Here is a 24,262-nt window from a genome sequence, read left to right as displayed (position 1 = left end):
CTGCTGTGGGTCTGGAGTCACATGTAGGCCAGACCAGGTAAGGAGGGCAGATTTCCTTCCTATTATGATCACGAACCAGACTCGAACAGTGGTTGGGTTCCTGGACAGAAACCTCAATATTTTATTTTAAATCTGTAAGACTGTGAGGAAAGGATACCTCATTCTCGGAGTGATTTCACTCAAAAAAGGGATATAATAATAATCTTTATTACTGTCACAAGTAGGCTTACATTAACACTGCAATGAAGTTACTGTGAAAATCCCCTAGTCTCCACACTCCGGTGCCTGTTCGGGTACACAGAGGGAGAATTCAGAATATCCAATTCATCTAAAACACTTTCGGGACTTGTGGGAGGAAACCGGAGCAAACCCACGCAGATAAGGGGAGAACGTGTAGACTCCGCACAGATGGTAACTCAAGCTAGGAATCGAACCTGGGACCCTGGTGTTGTGAAGCAATATTGCTAACCACTGTGCTACCGTGAGGATCTGGTATATTAAAACAAACTTTATTACTAACACAGTGTAAAATATCTTTAACATGACACAATAAAATAGCTTATAATTACCCCTTAAACAATGCTAATCAAGAATAACACAATAACCCTTAACTGCTATCTTTATTCCCAATCGAACAACAAAACCATCTCAGACCCCAATCCACTTTTAAATATAGTTAGCATTAAGGGATACTTGCTGTACAGAGATGTCTTAAATACTCCACTTTGAGAAAGAGAGATCTTTAGAGACTGCTTTAAAGAAAAAGGCCCTGTCAGAATAACGCAGAGTATTTGACTTCAGAAACCTTCTCAGCAGAAACTAACTCTGAAAACCTCAAAACCTGACAGCTTCAATGCTTGGCTCTGTCCATTATCTATATCATCTCACTAAACTGAACACAATGGCTCTAATTAACTACTCCACAGGGAACCCTCTTAATATAACTAATTGTCCATTCGCCCAAACTTTTATGATGCTTTGATTGCATTTCTGGCTCCAAAAAGTCTTTCAATCCAGGATATTTTTTAAAAATTTGTTTTTATTAAAGCTTTTTTCAAACAGAATTTTTACATAACCAATAACCGAAAAATATTTAACAAAACTAGGTGGCTGTTATCATTACACAAAAAGAGAATATACATTAAATAAACAGTTCCCCACCTAAGCCCCCCCCCCCTGGATTGCTGCTGCTGCTGACATTTTAACACTCTCCTAGAAAGTCAAGGAATGGTTGCCACCGCCAGGAGAACCCCAGCAAGGTCCCTCTCAAGACAAACTTTATTCGCTCCATGCTGAGGAGCCCAGCCATGTCACTAATCCAGGTCTCCACACTCGGGGGTTTCGAGTCTCTCCACATTAACAAGATCCGTCTCCGGGCTACCAGGGAGGCAAAGGCCAAAACCTCAGCCTCTTTCACTTCCTGCACTCCCGGATCTTCTGACACACCAAAGATCGCTATTGTTGGACTCGGCTTCACCCGCGTGTCCAAAATCCTGGACATAGCCCTCGCAAATCCCTGCCAGAATTCGTTAAGCGCCAGGCATGCCCAGAACATATGGACATGGTTCACTGGACTCCCTCAACATCTCGCACACCTGTCCTCCACGCCAAAGAACTTGCTCATTCTCGCCGTTGTCATGTGAGCCCGGTGTACCACCTTAAAATGAATTAAGCTGAGCCTGGCACATGATGAGGAGGAATTTACCCTGCCCAGGGTATCAGCCCACAGGCCCTCATCTAGCTCCTCGCCTAGCTCCTCCTCCCACTTGCCCTTCAGTTCCTCCACTGGGGCTTCCTCCGCGTCCTGCAGTTCTTGATAGATGTCCGACACTTTCCACTCTCCTACCTAGATGCCAGACACCACCCTATCCTGAATCCTACGAGGGGGTAGCAACGGAAATGTTCCCACCTGTTTTTTGAGAAGGTCACGGACTTGGAGCTACCTGAAGGAGTTTCCAGGGGGCAGGCTGAATTTCTCCTCCAGCGTGTTCAAGCTAGGGAAAGACCCATCTATGAACAGGTCCCCCATCCTTCTACTGCCTGCCCTTTGCCAGATTTGAAACCCCTCTCCCCCCCCCCCCCGTCTACCTTTCCCGGAACAAATCTATGATTATTCCGTATTGGGGTCCAAACTGAGGCCCCCTCCTCCTTCCTGTGCCTTCTCCACTGACCCCCAGTGCTGCCGTCACCACTGGGCTTGTGGTGTATCGTGCCGGTAAGAACGGCAGCGGTGCCATTACTAGTGCCCCTAGGCTGGTGCCCCCCCCTCTCCTCCCCCCCATCCCCCCCTTCCCCCCCCCTCCCTCCCTCCCCTCCTCCCTCCCCCTCCCTCCCCCCTCCCCCTCCCTTCCTCCTCCTTCCTGTGCCTTCTCCACTGACCCCCAGTGCTGCCGTCACCACTGGGCTTGTGGTGTATCGTGCCGGTAAGAACGGCAGCGGTGCCATTACTAGTGCCCCTAGGCTGGTGCCCCCCCCCTCTCCTCCCCCCCCCCCCCCCCCCCCCCCCCTCCCTCCCTCCCCTCCTCCCTCCCTTCCTCCCTCCCCCTCCCTTCCCCCTCCCTTCCTCCCTCCCCCCTCCCCTCCCCCCTCCCCCCTCCCCTCCCCCCTCCCCCCTCCCCTCCCCCCCCTCTCCCCCTCTCTCCCCCCCCTCCCCCCCCCCCCTCCCCCTCTCCCCCCCCTCCCCCCTCCTCTCCCTCCCCCTCCTCTTCCCTCCCTCCCTCCCTCCCCCCTCCGCCCCCCTCCAAAAACAGTATTTTAACTCACGGGGTCTTGTTGGCCCACAAGAAGAGTTCACCCACTTGAAGAAGGATTTGGGGATGAAGATGGGAAGGCACTGGAAAACGATTAGGAATCTGGGGAGGACCGCCATTTCCACGGTCTGCACCCTTCCCGCCAGGAAAGCGGGAGCATGTCCCACCTTTTAAAGTCTTCCTCCATCTGCTTTACAAGCTGAGACCGATTCAGCCTGGGTCGGGCATCCCAGTCCCTGGCCACCTGTATTCCTAGGTAGCGAAAGCTCCTCTCCACCATCTTGAGCGGGAGCTCTCCCAGTCTCTCCTCCTGACTCCTAGCTTGGATTACAAACAGCTCACTTTTTCAATCCAGGATTTTTATAAACAGGACTGCAGCAGTCACACACTATCCCAGGCTTTTAACCCTTACTGCACCAAATACATCTAATACATTGTATCTAAAATTCCTACATTCATCACATTCCCTAAAATGGGTTTCACAACAAGTGATGATATTCTAATGGTCGCCCTTACTGAGACTAGCTTTCAACTCCAGAAACTGAATTCAAATACCACCATGCTGCACTTTGAAACCATATCCCCAGGGCATCAGCCTGAGCCTCTGAATTACTAGTTCAATTACCACTTTGCCACTGTTTCCTTCCTCGAAGAATGAAGCACATGCAAGCATCCTCACCTGCCAAATGATAATCCCAAATTTCCCTTGAAAAACTGCACCCTCCAACATAAATGTGTTTCCATTATAACAGTCACACCTGGCTCTGCTGAAAAGTCAGGCTAATTGGATGTTGGAATCATGAATTAAATCAATCCTTTTCATCTCTTTTTTTTAAATTTAGAGTACCCAATAAATTTTTTCCAATTAAGGGGCAATTTAACGTGGCCAATCCACCTAACCTGCACATCTTTGGGTTGGGGGGGTGAAACCCACTCAAACACGGGGAGAATGTGCAAACTCTACATGGACAGTGACCCAGAGCCAGGATCGAACCTGGGACCTCGGCGCCGTGAGGCAGCAGGGCTAACCACTGCGCCGCCGTGCTGCCCCTCCTTTTCATCTCTTAATGAACTTATTTAAATACACCAAGAAATAAAACCATGAAAATGAACACAAGCAGGATAACTCCAGGAAACTACTCCCACAGAGCCAGGTAACCTCTCCAACAGACCACAGCTCACCAGCTGGAGCCCCTGAGGCACAGGCAGCAAGTGTAGGATCCACGTTCCCCCGTGCAGATTAAGAATTTCACCTGCCTTAACTGACAGGAGACTTACCTCACTATTGGGATCTTGAATGACCTTGTAGAGAGCCGGTACTATATTTGTCTTCTGGTGGAGGGTTGCTGCATAACAAGATATCTGATTTTCAGGTAAAGTCTATAAAAGACAGAGGGAGAAAGGGAGAGGTTTCAAAGTCTGTCACAGTCTTAAAGTTTTGGGCATAGTGAAAACAAACAATGCTGGGCACTGGGACCATCACATCAAAGCTTAGTTACTCTTAGTGAATCGGCCAGTGTCCAATCACACACGTGTGTGCAGGTGAGGGAATGAGTGATGGTGGGCATCTTACACACTCAAGAACATGCATACACACCCTCACCATGAATGCGGGTGCGTGCCTGAATGGCTGGTGTGTCTATGAGTGCGTGGGTGTGTGCATAAAGGTATGCGGCTGTGAGTGGGTGTGTCTGTATTTGAGTGCATGCGTGTGTGGGTGTGTGGTTGCGTGTGTGGGTGTATGTCCAATTGTGGGTGCACGGGGGTGTAGGTGTGAGTGGATCTGTGAATGTGTGGTTGTGGATGCATGTCTCTCTGTTTGTGCATGTGTGTCTGGATATGTGTGGGCATGTGTGTGTACATGTATGGGTGAGTGTGTGCATGAGTGAAAGTGAGGATCTGTATGAGTGTGCACTCTGTTAAGAGCCCGGATGAGAACCCAACCATTTCCAATTTGTAAAACTGAGAGGAAAGGTATTTGCACCACAGGTGTGATGATTCTGACCAATAGGTATCGGTTATGTTAAAACAAACTTTAATTTAAACACAGAATTAACCACATTAGCAACAAAAAAATAGCTTTACAGATAACATTACAACAGTTCTTAAGTAAAATGAAAAACTTTAACTTACTCCCTACACCTGCCACTATATATTCCAATTAAGCAAACCATTATAGTTCAAAGACTGCTTATAAATAAAGTTAACAATCAGGTTTACTTGCTGTTCTCTGAGCAGAGTCCTTTCAAAGAGCAAACTGAAAGACACTTCTTGACTGACAAACTGAAACTACAGACAGACCTGGCTCTTCCCCTTAATTACATCATCTGCACTCAAAGCAGAAGGCATTCTTCTGCCCCCTCCCACAAGCTGTCCCATGACTAGTTAGCCAGCACCAAATACAGTATCTCTACACCCCAGGGACCTCCAAACCAAATATTTCATTAGCTACCTTTCAGCAAATAAGTAAATGCCTCTCAAAACTATCAGCAGAACACTCCCCTTGCAAAAGCAAGGATTATCTCACTTTTACGACCTATTAATCACAGCTTTACCAGACATACTGGTTGTATGCATTTTAAACCTATGTGGGATGTGAGTGCATGGGGCAAGTTTTTGTTTGTTTGTTTGTATGCTGGGTTAGTGTGCGGGAGGGCATGGCTGAATATTTCCAGTTTATTTGAGAGATCTCCGCAGCAAAGCTCAGATAAACTGGGAACGGCCTTGGCATTTCCGGGCACATTCACAGTGACATTACCTTAAACTGGGAGAGCCAATCCTCCACCACTCCGATATCAGAACCCAGCATCTTCCCACTGCTCAGTCTGAGGTACCTGAGAAGGAAACGGAGACTTAAATCTCAAAATTTTCAGGAGCTCCACATTACACACATAAAAAGTAGAGCAACACGGACAACAGAGACTAAGTTAGGTGGCAGTGTAAATAATGTGGATGAGCACAGGGAGTTCCCAAGGGACAGAGTCAGAGAGGTCTAAAGCACAGAAAAGGTCCTTCAATCCATCACATCTGCACTGATCAAAAACAGCCACTGAACTATTTTGATCCCATTTTCCAGCATTGCCCGTAAAAGGTTGAGTGAGTAACACTGTGGCAGATGGAGTTTAACGTGGGCAGGTGTACGGTCGCCCACATTGACCTAAGAAAGATCAGAGTCTCTGAATGGTGAGAATCCAGGAACTGAGGTTAAACAAGAGAGATTGAGGAATCCATGTACAGAAATCACTGAGAGCTGCAGTGAGCAGGAAGAAAATATGATTTAAAAGATTAATGGAATGCTAATCTTCACCTCAAAAGAGGGGGGGGGGGGGTGAGGAGTTAAGATATATAATCATATGAAACTTTGGTCAGACAATCTGGAGCAATTGCACTCAGCTCTGGGGTAGCACAGCTCAGGAATGGTAGAATGGTCTTGGAGGGAGTGCAGTGCTGACTGGGCAGAATAATTCTGGGGTGAAAATGGTTAAATTATGAGAACAGGTTGCATGGACTGGGCTTGCATTTCTTGACAATAAAAGACTAAAGGATGTTCTAATTGATGTGTTTAAGATGTTTAAAGACTGGAGAGAGAAGCTATTTCCTCTGGGGCGGTAGGGGGAGTAATCCAGAACATGGGAGCAGTTATGTATCTGGGAATACATTCTTGCTGGTTCTGCTTCATGTGATGTGCAGTGACGTAACAAGAGCATTTGTGTGGGCTCTGGGTAGATCACCATCAAATGGAGGAACACCCTTAATAAACCTCTCAATCGTGTTTACAAGAGTCCAGGGTCTGGTCACCTCCATACCTTTTCTCTTTGCGGCAACAAATAAATATAACACGAGAGAAATGGAAGCATGGTGGCGCAGTGGGTTAGCCCTGCTGCCTCACGGCGCAGAGGTCCCAGGTTCAATCCCGGCTCTGGGTCACTGTCCGTGTGGAGTTTGCACATTCTCTCCATGTTTGCGTGGGTTTCGCCCCCACAACCCAATGATGTGCAGTCTAGGTGGATTGGTCACGCTAAATTGCCTCTTAATTGGAAAAAAAAAATGAATTGGGTACACTATAACACGAGAGAAATCTGGCGACAAGAATTGAGGCAGAAAAATCGCAGGGAAGAAGATTCATCATCATCTAATTGTGGGACTGCATCAGGAACAACAAAAGATTCTTTGGACCGGACTTGCACACACATAGACGTCGGACGAAGCGCACTGCTGCCAATGTGAAGGTTTAACAAAAGTTTCCACAGCGAGTATGAAGACCGACAGTCAGGGAAGACTTGTTTGCGTTGAAGTGAATGGAGTCTGGGCTGCAGGGATCGTGCACGTGATGAAGCTACATGGACTGTGGGGAACGGGGAATTTGTGGAGATTTTAGAACTACTATTAATCCAGTGTTGTATATGGATCATTATCCACTGCCGCTGATTGAAGATTTGTTTACTGAACATTCTGGAGGACAGAAATTCAGTAAAATTGAACTTTCACAGGCATATCTGCAGATGAATGCGGTTGCCGAGTCGCACCACTACACACCATCATAATGATCAACGGTCTGTTTTGTTAGAGAAGACTTATTTTTGGAATAACATCTGCGCCTGCTCTTTTTCAAATATCCATGGATCAAGTTCTAAGTTGATGGAATGGAGTGCAATGTTATTTAGATGACATACTCCTCACTGGTTCAAGTGAACAGAAACACTTGGGAGAATTTGGAAGCCACCCTGTAGCAATTACAGAACCACAACCTGAGAGTTAAGAAGGAAAAGTGTGATTTTTTTCAAGTCATCCATAAATTACCTTGGTCATATCATCGAAAAAGACGGTTTATACAAAGAACCAAAGAAAATGTCAGCAATCTTAGAAGCACCATGTCCTCAAAATGAGGCACAATTATGGTCATGTTTAGAATTGCTCCATTATTATGGTAAATTTGTGCCAAATTTAACAACACAATTGAAGCCTTTACACACTTTGCTATGTGTCAAATAGGGATGGCACTGATCAGAAGAATGTGAAAATGCAAACAATGAACTGAAAGAAGCTTTACTGAAGTCAGAGCTGTTGGTTCATCGTAATACAAAAATGAAGTTGCAATTAGCTTGTGATGCCTCACCCTATGGGGTGGGTGCAGTCGTCTCGCACATTATGCCTTCAGGGGAGGAACGTCGAATAGCATTTGCTTCACCCACTCTTACTACCGCAGAAACAAGTTACACGCAGCTAGAAGAAGCAGCTTTGAGCATCGTTTTCAGTGTAAGAAGGTTCCCCAATTACCTTTATGGCCGGCATTTTACCCTATTGACGACAATCTTCGGACCATATGAAGGTATACCTTCTTTGGCAGCTAGTAGATGGCAAAGATGGTCATTTATATCATCGGCACACACTTATGATATCCAGTATCGCAAGTCCGAGCAGCGTGCAAATTCTGATGGATGGGTGGATGGATTTGTTTATTGTCACGTGTACCGAGGTACAGTGAAAAGTATTTTTCTGCGAACAGCTCAACAGATCATTTAGTACATGAAAAGAAAACAGCGTAATAGGGAAACACAAGGTAGACAATGTACATACATAGACACAGACATCAGGTGAAGCATACAGGAGTGTAGTATTAGTCAGATCAGTCCATTAGAGGGCCGTTTAGGAGTCTGGTAACAGCCGGGAAGAAGCTGTTTTGGAATCTATTTGTGGGAGTTCTCAGACTTTTGTATCTCCTGCCTGATGGGAGAATTGGAAGAGTGAGTAAGCCGGGTGGGAGGGGTCTTTGATTATGCTGCCCGCTTTCCCCAGGCAGCAGGAGGTGTAGACAGAGTTGATGGATGGGAGGCAGGTACCTGTGATGGACTGGGCTGTGTACACGACTCGCTAAAGTTTCTTGCGGTCTTGGGCTGAGCAGTTGCCATATCAGGCTGTGATGCAGCCCGATATGATGCTTTCTCTTTTTTTAATAAACATTTTATTGAGGTATTTTTGGTATAGAAACAACAACAAAATACACAAGTTACATGAAACCGCCGTCTCCGGGCAACCAGGGAAGCAAAGGCCAGAACATCTGCCTCTTTCTCCTCCTCGATTCCCGGATCTTCTGACACCCCGAAAATCGCCTCCTCTGGACCCAGCACCTTGTTTTTAAAACCTTGGACATGACATCCGCAAATCCCAGCCAAAATCCCCGAAGCTTTGGACATGCCCAGGACATGTGGACATGGTTCGCTGGTCCTCCCGTGCATTTTGTGCACCTGTCTGCCATCCCAAAGAATCTGCTCATCCGGGCCACTGTCATGTGAGCCCAGTGCACAACCTTAAATTGTATCAGACTGAGCTCACCTCCCAGCTCCTCCTCCCACTTGCGCTTCAGCTCCTCGGTCTGTGTCTCCTCCGACCCCATAAGCTCCTTATAGAGTCTGAGACGCTTCCCTCCCCTACCCACCCTCTGAAAATTACCCTGTCCTGTATCCCCCTCAGCGGTAGGAGAGGGAAGGTTGCCACCTGTTTACGAAGGAGGTCCCGCACCTGCAAGTATCTGAATTTGTTTCCCCTCGCCAGCCCAAATTTTTCCTCCAGCACCTTCATACTCGGAAAGCTCCCCTCTATGAACACATTCCCCCATCCTCTCAATCCCCGCTCTCTGCCATACCCGGAACCCCCCATCCATACTCCCCTGGACAAACCGATGATTATTACAGATTGGGGATAGACCGATGCTCCCATTGGGCAGCACGGTAGCATTGTGGATAGCACAATTGCTTCACAGCTCCAGGATCCCAGGTTCGATTCCGGATTGGGTCACTGTCTGTGCGGAGTCTGCACATCCTCCCCGTGTGTGCGTGGGTTTCCTCCGGGTGCTCCGGTTTCCTCCCACAGTCCAAAGATGTGCAGGTTAGGTGGATTGGCCATGATAAATTGTCCTTAGTGTCCAAAATTGCCCTTCGTGTTGGGTGGGGTTACTGGGTTATGGGGATAGGGTGGAGGTGTTGATCTTGGGTAGGGTGCTCTTTCCAAGGGCCGGTGCAGACTCGATGGGCCAAATGGCCTCCTTCTGCACTGTAAATTCTATGATAATCTATGCCGCCTCCACTAGCCCCAAACTCTCAGGCTCGCCACCACTATGGGGCTGGTGGAGTACCGTGCCAGCGGGAGCGGCAGAGGCGCCGTTACAAATGCCCCCCAGACTGGTGCCCTTACAAGAAGCCGCCTCCATGCGCACCCACGTCAACCCCTCCCCCACCACCCACTTCCTGATCATGGCTATATTCGCCGCCCAGTAATAATTACTATAATTTGGCAGCGCCAGCCCGCCCTCTCCCCGGCTCCGCTTGAGCATTACCTTCCTTATCCGCGGGGTCTTGCCCGCCCAGACGAAGCCCATGATCACCATGTTGACCCGTTTAAAAAAGGACCGCGGAATAAAAATGGGGAGACATTGAAATACAAATAGGAACCTCGGGAAGACCGTAATTTTCACCGTTTGTATCCTCCCGGCCAGCGACAACGGGAACGCGTCCCATCTCTGGAAATCATCCTTCATTCGGTCTACTAGCCGGGCCTGATTCAATTTATGCAGCCGGTCCCATTCCTGCGCCACTTGGATGCCCAGATACCTAAAACTACCCCCGACTGACCTAAACAGCAGCTCCCCCAATCGCCTCTCCCGTCCGCTCGCCTGAACCACAAACATCTCACTATTATCCATGTTTAGCTTATACCCCGAAAACTGGCCAAATTCCCCAAAAATCTTCATGATTTCCTCCATCCCCTCTACTGGGTCTGAAATGTACAGAAGCAGATCACCCGTGCTCCAGAAGACCCTGTGCTCCACCCCTCCCTAGACCAGTCCCCTCCAGCCCCATGAAGCTCTCAGAATGATTGCCAACGGCTCTACAGCCAGCGCAAACATCAGTGGGGAGAGGGGGCATCTCTGTCTCGTCCCTCGGTGCAGTCTAAAGTAGTCCGAAGTTACCCTGTTCGTCTGCACACTTGCCACAGGAGCCTGATACAGTAACCTGAACAAGTCAATAAAGCCCCGCCCAAATCCAAACCGTCCCAGTACCTCCCACAGATAGTCCCATTCTACCCGATCAAAAGCCTTTTCTGCACCTATTGTGATCACTACCTCCACCTCCTTACCTTCCGGGGGCATCATGATCACATTTAACAGCCTTCTTACATTGGCCACCAACTGCCTGCCCTTAACAAACCCCGTCTGATTCTCCCCAATAACATCCGAAACAGAATCCTCAATCCTGGAGGACAAGATTTTGGCCAGCAACTTGGCATCCATATTCAGCAGGGAGATCGGCCTGTAGGACCGGGTTCTTGTCCCGCTTAAGAATCAGCGCAATCATTGCCTGTGACATCATCGGGGGCAGCACCCCTCTTTCCCTTGCCTCATCCTCAACAACACGGGCCCCAGTATCCCCGAGAACTTTTTATAGAACTCCACTGGGTACGCATCCGGACCCAGGGCCTTACCTACCTGAATGGCCTTCAAGCCCTCCACTATCTCTTCTAGCGCAATTGGGGCCCCCAGCCCTTCTACCCGCTCTCCGTCCACCGTTGGGAAATTCAGCCCCTCCAAGAAGCGCCTCTTCCCTCCGGCCCTGTAGGGGGTTCAAAACTGTACAGCCTGCTGTAAAAATCTCTAACGCCTTATTCACCCCTACCGAATCACCAACCAGGTTCCCATCTCCGTCATTTACTTTCCCTATCTCCCTGGCTGCCTCCCTCTTCCTAAGCTGCTGTGCAAGCATTCTGATGGCCTTCTCTCCATGCTCATAGATCGCCCCCTCGCTTTTCTCAGCTGCTCCACCGCCCTTCCTATGGTCAGCAAGCAGAACTCCGCCTGCAGCCTCCGCTGTTCCCTCAGGAGCCCTGCCTCTGGGATCTCCGCCTACCTCCTAACGAGCTGTAATATCTCCTTTACAAGTCTGTCCGTCTCTGCCCTGTCAACATTCTCCCTATGAGCCCGGATCGAGATCAGCTCCCCTCTTACCTCCGCCTTCAGTGATTCCCAAACCACCGCTGCCGACGTTTCAAACGTTTCCCCCGTGTCATTGACCTGCAGGTAGTTCTGAATGCATTTCCTCAGCCACTCGCACACCCCTTCGCCAGCCAAAAGTCCCACATCTAACCTCCGGTGCGGGTGCTGATTACTGTCTTTACTAATCTGCAGATCAACCCAGTGCAGAGCATGGTCTGAGATTGTAATCGCCCAATACCCCGTGTCCACCACCCAAGCCAGAAAGACCCTGCTCAAAAAAAAGAAATCAATCCGGGAGTACACTTTATGCACGTGTGAGTGGAAGGAGAACTCCTTCACCCTCAGCTGCCCAAATCTCCATGGATCCACCCCCCCCCCCCCCCCCCCCCCCCCACCCCATCTGCTCCATGAACACTCTTAGTTCCTTTGCCATTGCTGGCACTCTGCCCGTTTTCATGCTTGACCGGTCTAAGCCAGGGTCCATAACTGTGATGAAGTCCCCGCCCATGACCAACCTGTGAGAGTCCAGGTCCGGTATCTTCCCCAGCATCCTCTTTATAAACTCCACTTCATCCCAATTTGGCGCATATACATTCACTAATACCACCTGCTCCCCCTCCAGTTTCCCACTGACCATAATGTACCGACCTCCCAAGTCCGAGACTATTCTACCCGCCTCTTGATCAGGATCACGGCCCCTCTAGTCTTTGAATCTAATACCAAGTGAAACACCTGGCTGACCCAGCCTTTCCTCAGTCTAACCTGGTCCGTTACCTTAAGGTCCATTTCCTGCAACATCACCACGTCCGCCTTCAGTCCCCTAAGATGCGTGAACATACGTGCCATTTTGACCGGCCCATTTAACCCTCGAACTTTCCAGGTGATCAGCCGAGTTGGGGGGCTCATCCCCCCCCCCCCCCCCCCCCCCCCCTCTCTGGCGATCAGTCATCCCTTTTTTTAGGCCCGCCACCAGCCCATGGTCCATGCTTCCACCGGTCCATCCCCAGGCAGCCCAAGTCCCTCCCTCGTCAACAGAACATTCACCCCCCCCTAGTAACAACACTCTGTAACCCAACCCCTTTCTTAAAACAAACATATGCACATCCCCCACTGCGCTTCAGAGAGCTAGCCCACCCAGCTAGCTTGGTGGCCCCCATCCCCGGTGCCAGATAGTCTCCCACCTATTGTTCCCTTCGCACCCTCCCCCCGCTCATGCAAACAAACTCCAACATCAAACAATCCCCACACAATTGCCCACAGAAAAACACCAAGATCAAAACTAGCACACCACATTCCCCCAACAGTGCAAATGAAAATCTAAAGTCACCCAGCTCTACTTCTGGTTACAAGCAAAACAAGAAACTTTTTACAAAAAGAGAAACAAAACAGAGAAAACAGAAACATGAACAGTGCAGCCAAGTTCAAAAGTTCTCAGTCTTTCGTCAGCCCTTTCCTTTTCGCAAAGTCCAACGCGTCCTCAGGCAATTCAAAGTAAAAGTGCTGATCCTCATGCCTGACCCAGAGACGGGCTGGGTATAACAGTGCAAACTTCACCGTTTTCTTGAAAAGGATCGCCCTGATCTGATTGAAGCCTGCTCTCCTCCTGGCCACCTCCATGCTCAGGTCTTGGCAAACCCGCAGGATGCTATTGTCCCACTTTCAGCTCCGTGTCTGCTTGGCCCACTGCAGAGTACGCTCCTTATCCAAGGACCTGTGGAATCTCACCACCATAGCCCTCGGGGATCTCCCATACGCGGCTTCTTCGCAGGTGCTCTGTGAGCCCTATCCACTTCCAAGGGCCGGGAGAATGCCCCATCCCCCAGCAGCTTCTCAAACATGTCTGCGACATATGCCCCGGCGTCCCTTCCTTCGGACCCCTCCAGGAGCCCGACAATTCTTAGGTTCTGCCAGCGGTAACTATTCTCTAGGTCTTCCACCTTCTCCAGAAGCTTCGTTTGCTGGTCCCTCAGCATCCCCACCGCAGTCTGATGCTCCGCCTGCTCAGCCAGCACTTTCTCCACCTTCTGGATCGCCCGCTCCTGGGCGTCCAACCCGAACTCCAGCCGCTCAACAGATGCTTTTATCGGGTCCAAGCAGTCCCGTTTCTGCGTAGCAAAGCCCTCCTGGATGACTTGTATCAGCTGCTCCATGGACTGCTGGGTCGACAAGCCAGAGGTTCGCCCCTCTGCCATGCTGTCCCCTGCTGCAACTGCAGCCCAAGTCTTCTCTGTCTTCATATTTCTGCCCTTACAAACACTTCTAGTCCTTTTTACAATGCACCAAATTGGGAATCCAGTAGAGAATTGCCACAGGCATCCGTTCTACAATTCAAGTCCGTTAAAAGATCAGGGGGAAAGGTCCAAAAGTCCGACCAGAGCGGGAGCCACCAAATGTGTGACTTACTCCTTCATAGCCGCTACCGGAAGTCCAGATATGATGCTTTCTATGGTGCATCTGTAAAAATTAATAAGAGTCGACGTGGACATGCCAAATTTCCTTTGTTTCCTGAGAAAGTATAGGCGTTGTTGTGGTTTCTTCGTCGTAGCATTGACATGGGTGGACCAGGACAGATTTTTGGTAATGTGCACGCCTAGGAATTTGAAACTAAACCATTTCCACGTCGGTCCCATTGATGCTTTGTCACAATTGCCATTACAAGTCAAGCATGACCCAGAAATCAAGGGTGGTGGGATCCAGGGTCAAGCCAGGATGGGGACTCGCGATCTTTGGGGTTGGGGTAGAGCCGGGAGTGCAGGAGGCGAAAGAGGCCGGTGTGCTGGCCTTTGCGTCCCTAGTAGCCCGGCGAAGGATTTTGCTACAATGGAAGGATGCGAGACCCCCAAGCGTGGAGACCTGGATCAATGACATGGCGGGCTTCATTAAGCTTGAGAAGGTTAAATTCGCCCTGAGAGGATCGGTGCAAGGGTTCTTTAAACGGTGGCAACCTTTCCTCGACTTTCTGGCTCAACGATAGGGTACTGGGACAGTAGCAGCAGCAACCCGGGGGGGTGGGGGGGTGGGGAGGGGGGAACGTTGATTATGTTGGTTTATTTTATTTAAATTTGATTTATTTAATTTAAATTTATGGTTACGTTCTCTTGTTGGGGGGGGGGGGGTGGGGGGAGTGTGATACATGTGATGTTACGGTATGGGGGGAATTGTGGGTGTTATGGGGCTGTTAGTTGCATATTACTACTTTTTGCTATACTTGTTGTTATATTTTTACATTTTCTGTAAAAAATTCCAATAAAAATTATTTTAAAAAAAAAGCATGACCAAGAAGAAAATTTAATCAACGTTTTGTATTCCTTGCTCGTAGATAGTGTACAGTTGACTTCATCTAAAGTTCCAAGAATCAATGCAGTGAGGTCGATGTTCTGGCCTTTGCCTCCCTGATGCCTCAGAGATGGATTATGTTGTGTTGCCGGGACTCGGAGCCGCCAAAGGCGGGGATGACCTGTGAGTGACCTGGCAGAATTCCTGCGGTTGGAGAAGGTCAAGTTCACTTTGTGGGGCGGGAGGTCAGCAGTGGGGGTTCACCCGGAGGTGGAAACCGTTCATTGATTTCTTCAAGGAGGATTGAGGGATAAGCAAAGGGGGAGTAAAAATTGGAAAGGTGGAATGTGGTGGGGTGATGGGGTGGTTGGCTATTTGTAGTTATTTGTTCAGGGTGATGTTTTGGTCTTCCAACATTTGTGAATATATTTATAAAAAGCCTAGAGTAAAAATATTTTTTTTAGAAAAGAAGCGATCCAGTAATGGGGCAGGTGATGGACTTGGCCCAAAAAGGAACGCTGTCAGACGTTCATAAGGAAAATTCAGACCTCAAGCCCTACATCAAACGAAGGCTGGAGTTGTTGTCCGGAATGGAGTTCTACTGTGGGGAAGCTATGTGACTATTCCTCCGTGCTAGCGCGGTAGAGTCCTTGACCAACTTTATGAGGTAAATTCTGGAAAGAGTGTTACATTACGAGAAATGGGTACCAGCTATGATCCTAGCAAAAACAGATCCACTATCATACACCATACAAGTGGACGATGAAAGAGTTTGGTGACGCCATGCTGATCCGCTACTTGCTGCACAAAGTGAGTTTGCAGAAACTTCTCAAGTGGTTCTGCAATTAGAAGATCTAGAGAGCTATACTTTGGAACAGAGACCAGAGGCAGTGACAAGTTCAAATTCTGAGGACTTTTCAATGCCTACAGTGACAGATACTGAAATAGCTACTCATGAAATACCATCGAGAGGAAGGAGGACACTTCCAAGGTCACAAGTTGCCGAGTTCAAGAACGGCGAATTCTACAAAAACGGAATAGATGTCCACCACAGTGACTGTCATAGTGAACTGTATATATATATAGAAGTAACATATATGGGGATCTGGTGTATAGATGTTAATTGTTATCATTGCATTAATGAAAGAAAAGGGGACGGATGTTATGTATCTGGGAATTGTCATGAGAATGTCGCTTTAAGAGATGTTTAGCTGCTCATATTACTGCAGTGATGACAGAGTGTGGGTGGAGCTGGGCTGTCTGTTAGCTTTTTACTTTCGTTTTAGGCTGTTTGCTGCAGGGTGTGTTTTAGTTACGTTTTCAGTGTTGTAGCTGAAGCCAGGCAGAGCAGGTGTACTGTTGATCTCTGTGCCATCAAAAGACTATGTCTTGATCATTTGGTGAATTCAGAATTATAAATGTTTTCAGTAGTGACTTTAACCTGATGTGCTTCTGTTAAAGGTTATGTTTTTTGTAAGCCTTCTGGATGTTAAAAGGACAGCGTAAGCATTACTTAGTGTTATATTCTTTGGGGGTTGTATTTGAATTAATGGTTGCTAAGATGTTCACTGTTTGTTTTAAAAAGATTAACTTGAGTTCATAAAATAAGCATGGTTTTGCTTTAAAAAAATACTTTTTCATTTCTGCTGTACCACACCTGTAGAGTGGGCTGTGTGCTCCCCATACCACAATCTATTAGAAGTCGTGGGTCAGGTGAACTCTATGATACACTTTGGGGTTCTCTAAACCCTGGCCCATAACAGAATACATTCCTGCTGGTTCGGCATCACATGATGTGCAGTGACGTCAGCAGTGTTTGTGCTGGCTTTGAGCCGATCACTATCTTTGTTGTATTGAGCACCACCCTTAATAAACCTCTCATCGTGTTTTACAAGAATTCAGAGTGTGGGCACCTCCCTACTTTTTCTCTTTGTGGCAACAAAGAAATATAACAGGGGCAGAATCTGAAAATTAGAGTAGGACATTCAGAGATGATGTCAGGAAGCGCTTCTACACATGAAAGGTTGTATAAATTTGGAGCTCTCAAACCACACGCCGACAGATTATTAGACAATTATAGTGGGAGTCAGTGTATGTGGAAACCAGTGAGAATCAGAGAATCAGTGTGTGCGGAACCACAACCACACAGACTGTGTGGCACCCGTACCCCAGTGAGAGCCAGAATGTGTGAAACCCTTACCCCAGTGAGAATCAGTGTATGTGAAACTGTACCCCAGTGAGAATCAGTGTATGTGAAACCTGTACTCCAGTGAGTGTCAGTGTATGTGAAACCTGTACCCCAGTGAGAATCAGTGTATGTGAAACCTGTACTCCAGTGAGTGTCAGTGTATATGAAACCTGTACTCCAGTGAGAATCTGTGTGCGGGACCCGTACCCTAGTGAGAGTCAGCGTGTGTGGGGCCCATACTCTCGTGCGAGTCTTTTTTTTTTGGACCCGTACCCCAGAGGGTGTCAGTTTGTGTGGAACCTGTGCCCCAGTGAGAGTCAGTGTGTTCGGGACCAGTACCCTAGTCAGTGTCGATGTGTGGGAGCCGTACCCCAATGAGTCATTATGTGTGGGACCCGTACCGCAATGAGAGTCATATGTATGTGGGATGCATGCCCCAGTGAGAGTCAGTTTGTATGGGATCCGTACCCCAGTCAAATCTAGTCAGTGTGTGTGAAACCTGTAGTCCAGTGAGAGTAAGTGTATGTGGGCCGATACCCTAGTGATATCAGTGTGTGTGGGACCCATAGCCCAGTGATAGTCAGTATGTGTGGGGCTGATACCCTAGTAAGAGTCTGTGTGCGAAACCTGTACCCCAGTGAGAGTCAGTGTGTGTGGGATCTGTACTCCAGTAAGAGAGTCAGTGTGTGGACCTATACCCCCGAGAGAGTCAGTTTGTGTGGAACCCGTACCCCAGAGAGAGTCAGTGTGTATGGGACCCATATCCCAGTGAGAGTCAGTGTGTGTGGAATCCGTACCACAGTCAAAACTAGAGTGTGTAGGACCCGTAGCCTAGTGTGAATCAGTGTGTGTGAAACCTGAACCCCAGTGAGAGTCAGTGTATGGGGGATCCGTAGCCCAGTGAGACCCAGTCTGTGCAGGATCTGTTCTCCAGTGAGAGTCAGTGTGTGGGACCCATACCCCAGTGAGATCAGTGTGTGTAGAAGCCCTACCCTACTGAAAGTCAGTGTGTGTGAAACCCCAGCCCCAGTGAGAGTCAGAATGTGTAGAACCCCAGCCCCAGTGAGAGTCAGAATGTGTAGTACCCCAACCCCTATGAGAGTCAGCGGGTGGGGGACCCGTAACCCAGTCAAATCTAGAGTTCGTGGGACCCGTACCCTAGTGCAAGTCAGTGTGTGAAACCTGTAGTCCAGTAGAGTCAGTGTGTGTGGGGCCCAAACTCTAGTGAGAGTTAGTGTGTGTGGGATCCGTAGCCTAGTGATAGTCAGTGTGCGTGGAGCATATACCCTAGTAAGAGTCTGTGTGTGAAACCTGTACCCCAGTGAGAGTCAGTGCATGTGGGCCCATTTAGTGAGAGTCAGTGTGTGTGGGATCCGTAGCCCAGTGATAGTCAGTGTGTGTTGGGGCATATACCCTAGTAAGAGTCAGTGTGTGTGGACCTGTAGCCCAGAGAGAGTCAGTGTGTGTGTGTAGGGCCCATAACCTAGTCAGAGTCAGTGTGTGTGTGAAACTTGTACCCCAGTGAGAAGTTGTATGTGTGGAACCGCTGCCTGCAGTGAGAGTCAGAGTCTATGAAAGAAAAGTAGAAGAAAATAAAGGGACTGGTGAATGGGGTGGGGAATTAATGTCTATCCTAGAAATTAATGCCACAAAAAATAAGACAGGCAATCCAACAATGATGTACTCTGACAATGAACTGGTTTGAGTTAATTTGCTGGACTACACAATTGACACCAGCGTGTGCGGTCAGTCACAGTACAAGGAGTTCAAGAAGGCAACACATTTCCCTTCTCCTTGACTGTACCGTCTGTTCTCCTTTCTTATACACTATGCCCTCCAGATATCTTTATAAAGTGGAATCATAGAAGTTACAGCACAGAAGGTGGCCATTCGTCCCATCGGGGGGGGGGGGGGGGGGGGTCCAGTGATGAGACCTCTTAAAACTGAATAGCTAGGATGCCACTACAGTACTTTTACATAAATTAGTTTATTAAGGATTGAGATTAATTATAGAAAGTGTACATTATTAACCATTAAACCTGTATTTTAGAACACAGCGGCGATAATCATGTAAACTCTGGCTACAATGCATGATGGGATTTAGGCTAGCTAACTTGCCCATGTTTTTGAGACACAGGAGATGTGTGATCAGCAGATTACATAGTAAGCAAGTTTTTAATCAATGGCCCCCAATACCCTCTGGAAGTGAAAAGGAAGCCACTTCTGATATCCTGGTTCTCGGAAACAATGCATGGAGTAAAAAGGATGCCAGTTCTGCCATCCTGTTTTTAACTGAACAAAGTGTCGGCAGGATGCTAGGATGGGGAAAACAATTTAAGATTGACGCAAAGCCTTTTGTAAACACAGGTGATAGGGTGAGGCTCAATCATGGGTTGATCACAATTTTATTGGATAAAGTTTAAACATGACAGCTTCAGGGATTGGATCGACTCCAACTGGGATGGGCTATTGATTTTTGGAAATTGTACAATTAATGTTCTTATCAGTGTTTCATAGACAGATCTTGGCAAGCATCCAGATCTCATCTCCGTGTACACAAAACCAAGCTTGGGATAATAAATAGCCGTCTTAACCAGATTGTGTGTCTGCTCTGTTTATTAAGCTAAGGCCTAACAATGAGGGTAGAACCCCACGTTAAGGCTGGCTCAATACTCAGGCCTTGAAAATGTTCCTACACCACCTTCCTGCACCTGGTCCATAGCCCTGTATCTTACAGTGGTTACAGTGCAGATCCAGCTCATTTTTTTTAAAAGAGTTTAGGGACTGTAATTCCACCACCAACGAGGGCAGTGAATTCTAGACTCCCACTACCCTCCTTGTAAAGAAGTCCTTTGTCATGTCCCCTCTACACTTTCTGCCACTTATCTTGAATCTATGCCCCATGGTTCTAGAATTCTCCACCAAGGGAAACACTTTTATCCTGTCCACTCTATCTCTTCTCCTTATAATTTTGTACACCTCAATTAAGTCATCCCTCAGCCTTCTTTGTTCCAAGAAAAATAACCTCAACCTAGTCAATCTCTCCTCATAGGTACACCTTTCTAGCCCTGGCAACAGATGTCTCTATGCATCTTCCTTACTGTGTAGTGCTACACTCTGTATGCTTCACCTAATATCTCGGCTATGTATTTTCATTGTGTATTTATCGTATGTCCTATCTTTTTCATGTATGGAACGATCTGTGTGGACTGTACGCAGAACAATACTTTTCACTGTTTCTCGGTACACGTGAAAATAAATCTAAATCTAAACCTCGGCTGCACTCTCTCCAGAACAATTACGTCCTTCCTGTGATGTGGCGACAAGAACTGCACACAATACTCAGTTGTGGCCTCACTAGTGTTTTATACAATTCCAACATTATATCCTTAATTTTATCTTCTTTTTAAAAATAAATTTAGAGTACCTAATTCTTTTTCTTCCAATTAAGGGGCAATTTAGCGTGGCTAATCCACCTACCCTGCACATCTTTGGGCTGTGGGGGTGAGACCCACACAGACATGGGGAGAATGTAAAAACTCCACATGGACAGTAACCCAGGGCTGGGATCAAACCTGGGTCCTCGATACTGTGAGGCAGCAGCTATCCACTGCGCCACTGTGCCGCCACTTACTTTTATCTTCTATACTTCTGTCAATGAAGAAGAGCATTCCACATGCTTTCTTTACAACCTGCTCTACTTGAGCTGCTGCCTTTAGGGACCCGTATACTTGTGAACCAAGATCTCTTACTTAATAATAATCGTTTGTCATAAATAGGCTTCAATGAAGTTACTGTTGAAAGCCCCGAGTCACCACATTCCGGCACAGGAATTGAACCCGCGCTACTGGCCTTGTTCTGCATTACAAGCCAGCTGTTTAGCCCACTGTGCTAAACCAGCTTCTGGTCATCTACCCTTCTTAGTATATTCCCATTCCCTACAACTGTTTGATCTCCCCAAATGCATGACCTCTCCCTTGTGTGTTAAATTCCATCTGCCGCTTTACTGCCCACTCCATCAACCCATCTGTATTATTATTTTGGAGATTATAGCTATCCCCTACACTGTCCTCCTCTCGTCCAACCTTTATGTTGTCTGCAAATTTCCCAATTGTGCTCCCAGCGTGCACATCCAAATCATTAATATATAACACAAACAGTAAGGGTCCGAACACCGAGCCCTGTGGAACACCACTTGAAGCAATTTTATACTCAATATACGTCCTGTACATAAGCAGTACAACAAAAAGGAAAACTACTGTAATATACTGTATACTGGCTAGGCCCATAAATAATAGCAATCAGCACTGTAACAACATATAGGCTAATGCTGCTTATATCTAATCAGGACTCTGGTTATCGTGATTCATTGGTAACTATGTAATGAATGCAAGGATTTATTACAGGGTGATATTTTAAGCTGGCTCTCTAATTCAAGGTACAATGAGGGCAATGAGAAGGATCATGTTACCTGATACAAGTTCTGCCCAAAGACAAACCTTAGTTACACAGGGGTGGAGGCGGCATCATGCAAGGGTATGTGTTTGAGGGCTTTGTTGTTGGCGTCTTCACCGTTTTCGCCGGCCAGGTACTCCGTGACCCAGCTTTGAGGGTGTGGGGGCAGTGGAGGCAATATCTGTGAGCGCCGATCGGTGGCACCGATCTGTAATAATCATAGGTTTGTGCCAGTGGGACTGGATGCGAGGTTTATGGGGTGATGGCAGGCAGGGATTGAGTGCTTTGATGACTTGTTCATGTGACAGATTCGCAGGGCTGGAGGACCGGTCAGATTTATATGAATTGCCAAGGGGGAAAGGTTTTAGATACCTGCAGGTTTGAGACTTTGTAAGGTGAGAGGTGCTAACCTTTCCTGGGCTGCCGCCCCTGGGGTTGGAGGATAAGGTGCTGTCGAAGGGCGAAATAGGAGAGGGGAAGGTGTTGGATGTTTGTAAGTTGATGGAGTGGGAGGGAGTGGGAGGGAGCCCTGGTGGGGGACATTAAGAGGAACTGGGAGTAGGAGCTGGGAGGGGGCTGAGATGTGGGCAGAAGCAGTGCGGAGGGAGAATGCGTCCTTGTCATGTGCGAGGTTAAGCCTCATCCAGCTTACGGTGATAGGGCTCATGTGATGGTGGAGAGGATGAGTGGGCTCTTTTAGGGGGTAGAAGATAGGTGTGAGTGGTGTGCAGGGGCCCACGAATCACGTCCACATGTTCTGGATGGGTCCAAGACTGAAGGCATTCTGGCAGGGCTTCTCGGACATGATGTCCGGGTTGCTGGGTGTGGAGGTGGTTCCGAGTCCAGAGGTGGCGATATTTGGCGTGTCGGAAGACCTGGGAGTCCAGGGGGTGAGAGAGGCCGACGATTTGGCCTTTGCCTCCCTGACAGCCCAGAGATGGATTTTGCTTGGGTGGTGGGACTCGGAGCCGTTGAAAGCGAGGGGGTGGGTGAGCGACCTGGCAGACTGTAAGAAGGGACCTTCGATGGTCGCTGGACATCATGACTCGGCAAAACGGGGAGAAGTGAGCCGACTGGAAACTGAGAAAAAGCTTGCACTGGATCCTGTAAAAAGTGTAATCCTGTGGAGAACATGATGCAATGCATAACGGTGGCATGGGGTTTCAGCCACATTCAGAAACTAACAAGGGTTATCTCTTCTGTAGTTTAATATATAAGTTGCCTCCAAAGTAATGGTTAGTCAATGATATTTTTAGCTTGTTTGTTCCAGTAAAAGTCTTTAAACTTGAAATCTTGTTGTGCAATTACTTTAAGTCAGTCACTAGCAAATTTAAATATATTTATAAAAGTTATTAGTCTCTCTGGGGATTGCAAAACCACCCGTGCTCTTAATATACTGCGATCCATCAGAGAGCAGGGGAAATTTCAGTCTGAAGATTAATGGGTCTGGTTTAGCACAGTGGGCTAAACAGCTGGCTTTTAATGCAGAACAAGGCCAGCAGCGCTTGTTCAATTCCTGTACCGGCTTCCCCGAATAGGCACCGGAATGTGGTGGCTAGGGGCTTTTCACAGTAACTTCATTGAAGCCTCCTTGTGATAACAAGCGATTATTATTAATGACTGGCTTTACTACTCCTGAGATTCCTTTGCCTCAGCAAGAAAGTGTGATCTTCAGACTGTAACTAGGTTAGTTTTTAATATTGGTTTTCCAATAGACCAGTTTCAGCCTCGAACACCAACCACATTACATTCTGCAAAAATTATGTTTAGCCAACCTCAGCACACTGATCTCATGCATGATAGCACTGGGGCTGGTAACTGGGCTCAAGGACACCAGAAAATATACTCCAGAAAGGCAGGACATCAGGAGAATTGTACTCTCACAGTATTATGGTACACAGTCTGTTAGAAGCCAGCAATTCAGAGAGCTCATGGTAAAATAGATTACAAGAGCAATGCTCAAGCAGTTAATTAACATTCCTGATCCTCATGACACACAATGCCCTTCAAACACAAAGATGCATACATACACAAAGCAGAGTGAATGCACACTATTGGAGTGAGCTAACTGTGCGGTTCTCCGCCAGTATTGGAACTGACAGCGATGAGGACAGCTGCTGCCTATGAAGTTACAATGTTCCTGGACCCGCAGCCCAGGCAAGAATGATAGAGGTCATTCAGCCCATCATATCTGCATAGCCTCTCCGAATGAGCAATGCACCTAATGTAATTTCCCCACCTTTGTCCCGCAACACTGCACATTTTTCTTTTTCAGATAAGAATCCAATTCCCTCTTGAAAGCCTCAATTGAACGGGCGGCACAGTGGTTAGCACTGCCGCCCCACATCACCAGCAATCCAGGTTCAATTCCCACCTTGGGTGACTGTGTGGAGTTTGCATGTTCTTCCAGTGTCTGCGTGGGTTTCCCCCGGGTGCTCCGGTTTCCTCCACAGTCCAAAGATGTGCAGGTTAGGTGGGGTTATAGGGTTACGGATATCGGGTGGGTAGAGTGCTCTTTCAGAAGGTCGGTGCAGACTTGTTGGCTGAATGGCATCCGGGGCTGGTGTAGCACAGGGCTAAATCGCTGGCTTTTAAAGCAGACCGAAG

At 47.8% G+C, this 24,262-nt stretch overlaps 1 protein-coding gene across 1 annotated transcript in view; it reads right to left on the bottom strand.

Annotated features, from left to right (window-relative positions):
- LOC119962283 (protein FAM126B-like) overlaps positions 1 to 24,262 on the bottom strand; it is an 85,011-nt gene that overhangs the window by 37,848 nt on the left and 22,901 nt on the right. The window contains exons 2-3 of the mRNA XM_038790270.1: positions 5,509 to 5,584; positions 4,029 to 4,130 (exon numbers count right to left, since the gene is read on the bottom strand). Of these exons, the coding sequence (XP_038646198.1) occupies positions 4,029 to 4,130; positions 5,509 to 5,559 (153 nt within the window). The 5' untranslated portion in view covers positions 5,560 to 5,584. The remainder of the gene's footprint in view (positions 1 to 4,028; positions 4,131 to 5,508; positions 5,585 to 24,262) is intronic.

Source organism: Scyliorhinus canicula, chromosome 2 (assembly GCF_902713615.1).
Source record: "Scyliorhinus canicula chromosome 2, sScyCan1.1, whole genome shotgun sequence".
Lineage (NCBI taxonomy): Eukaryota > Metazoa > Chordata > Chondrichthyes > Carcharhiniformes > Scyliorhinidae > Scyliorhinus > Scyliorhinus canicula.
This window is presented reverse-complemented; position numbering and strand designations above follow the sequence as displayed.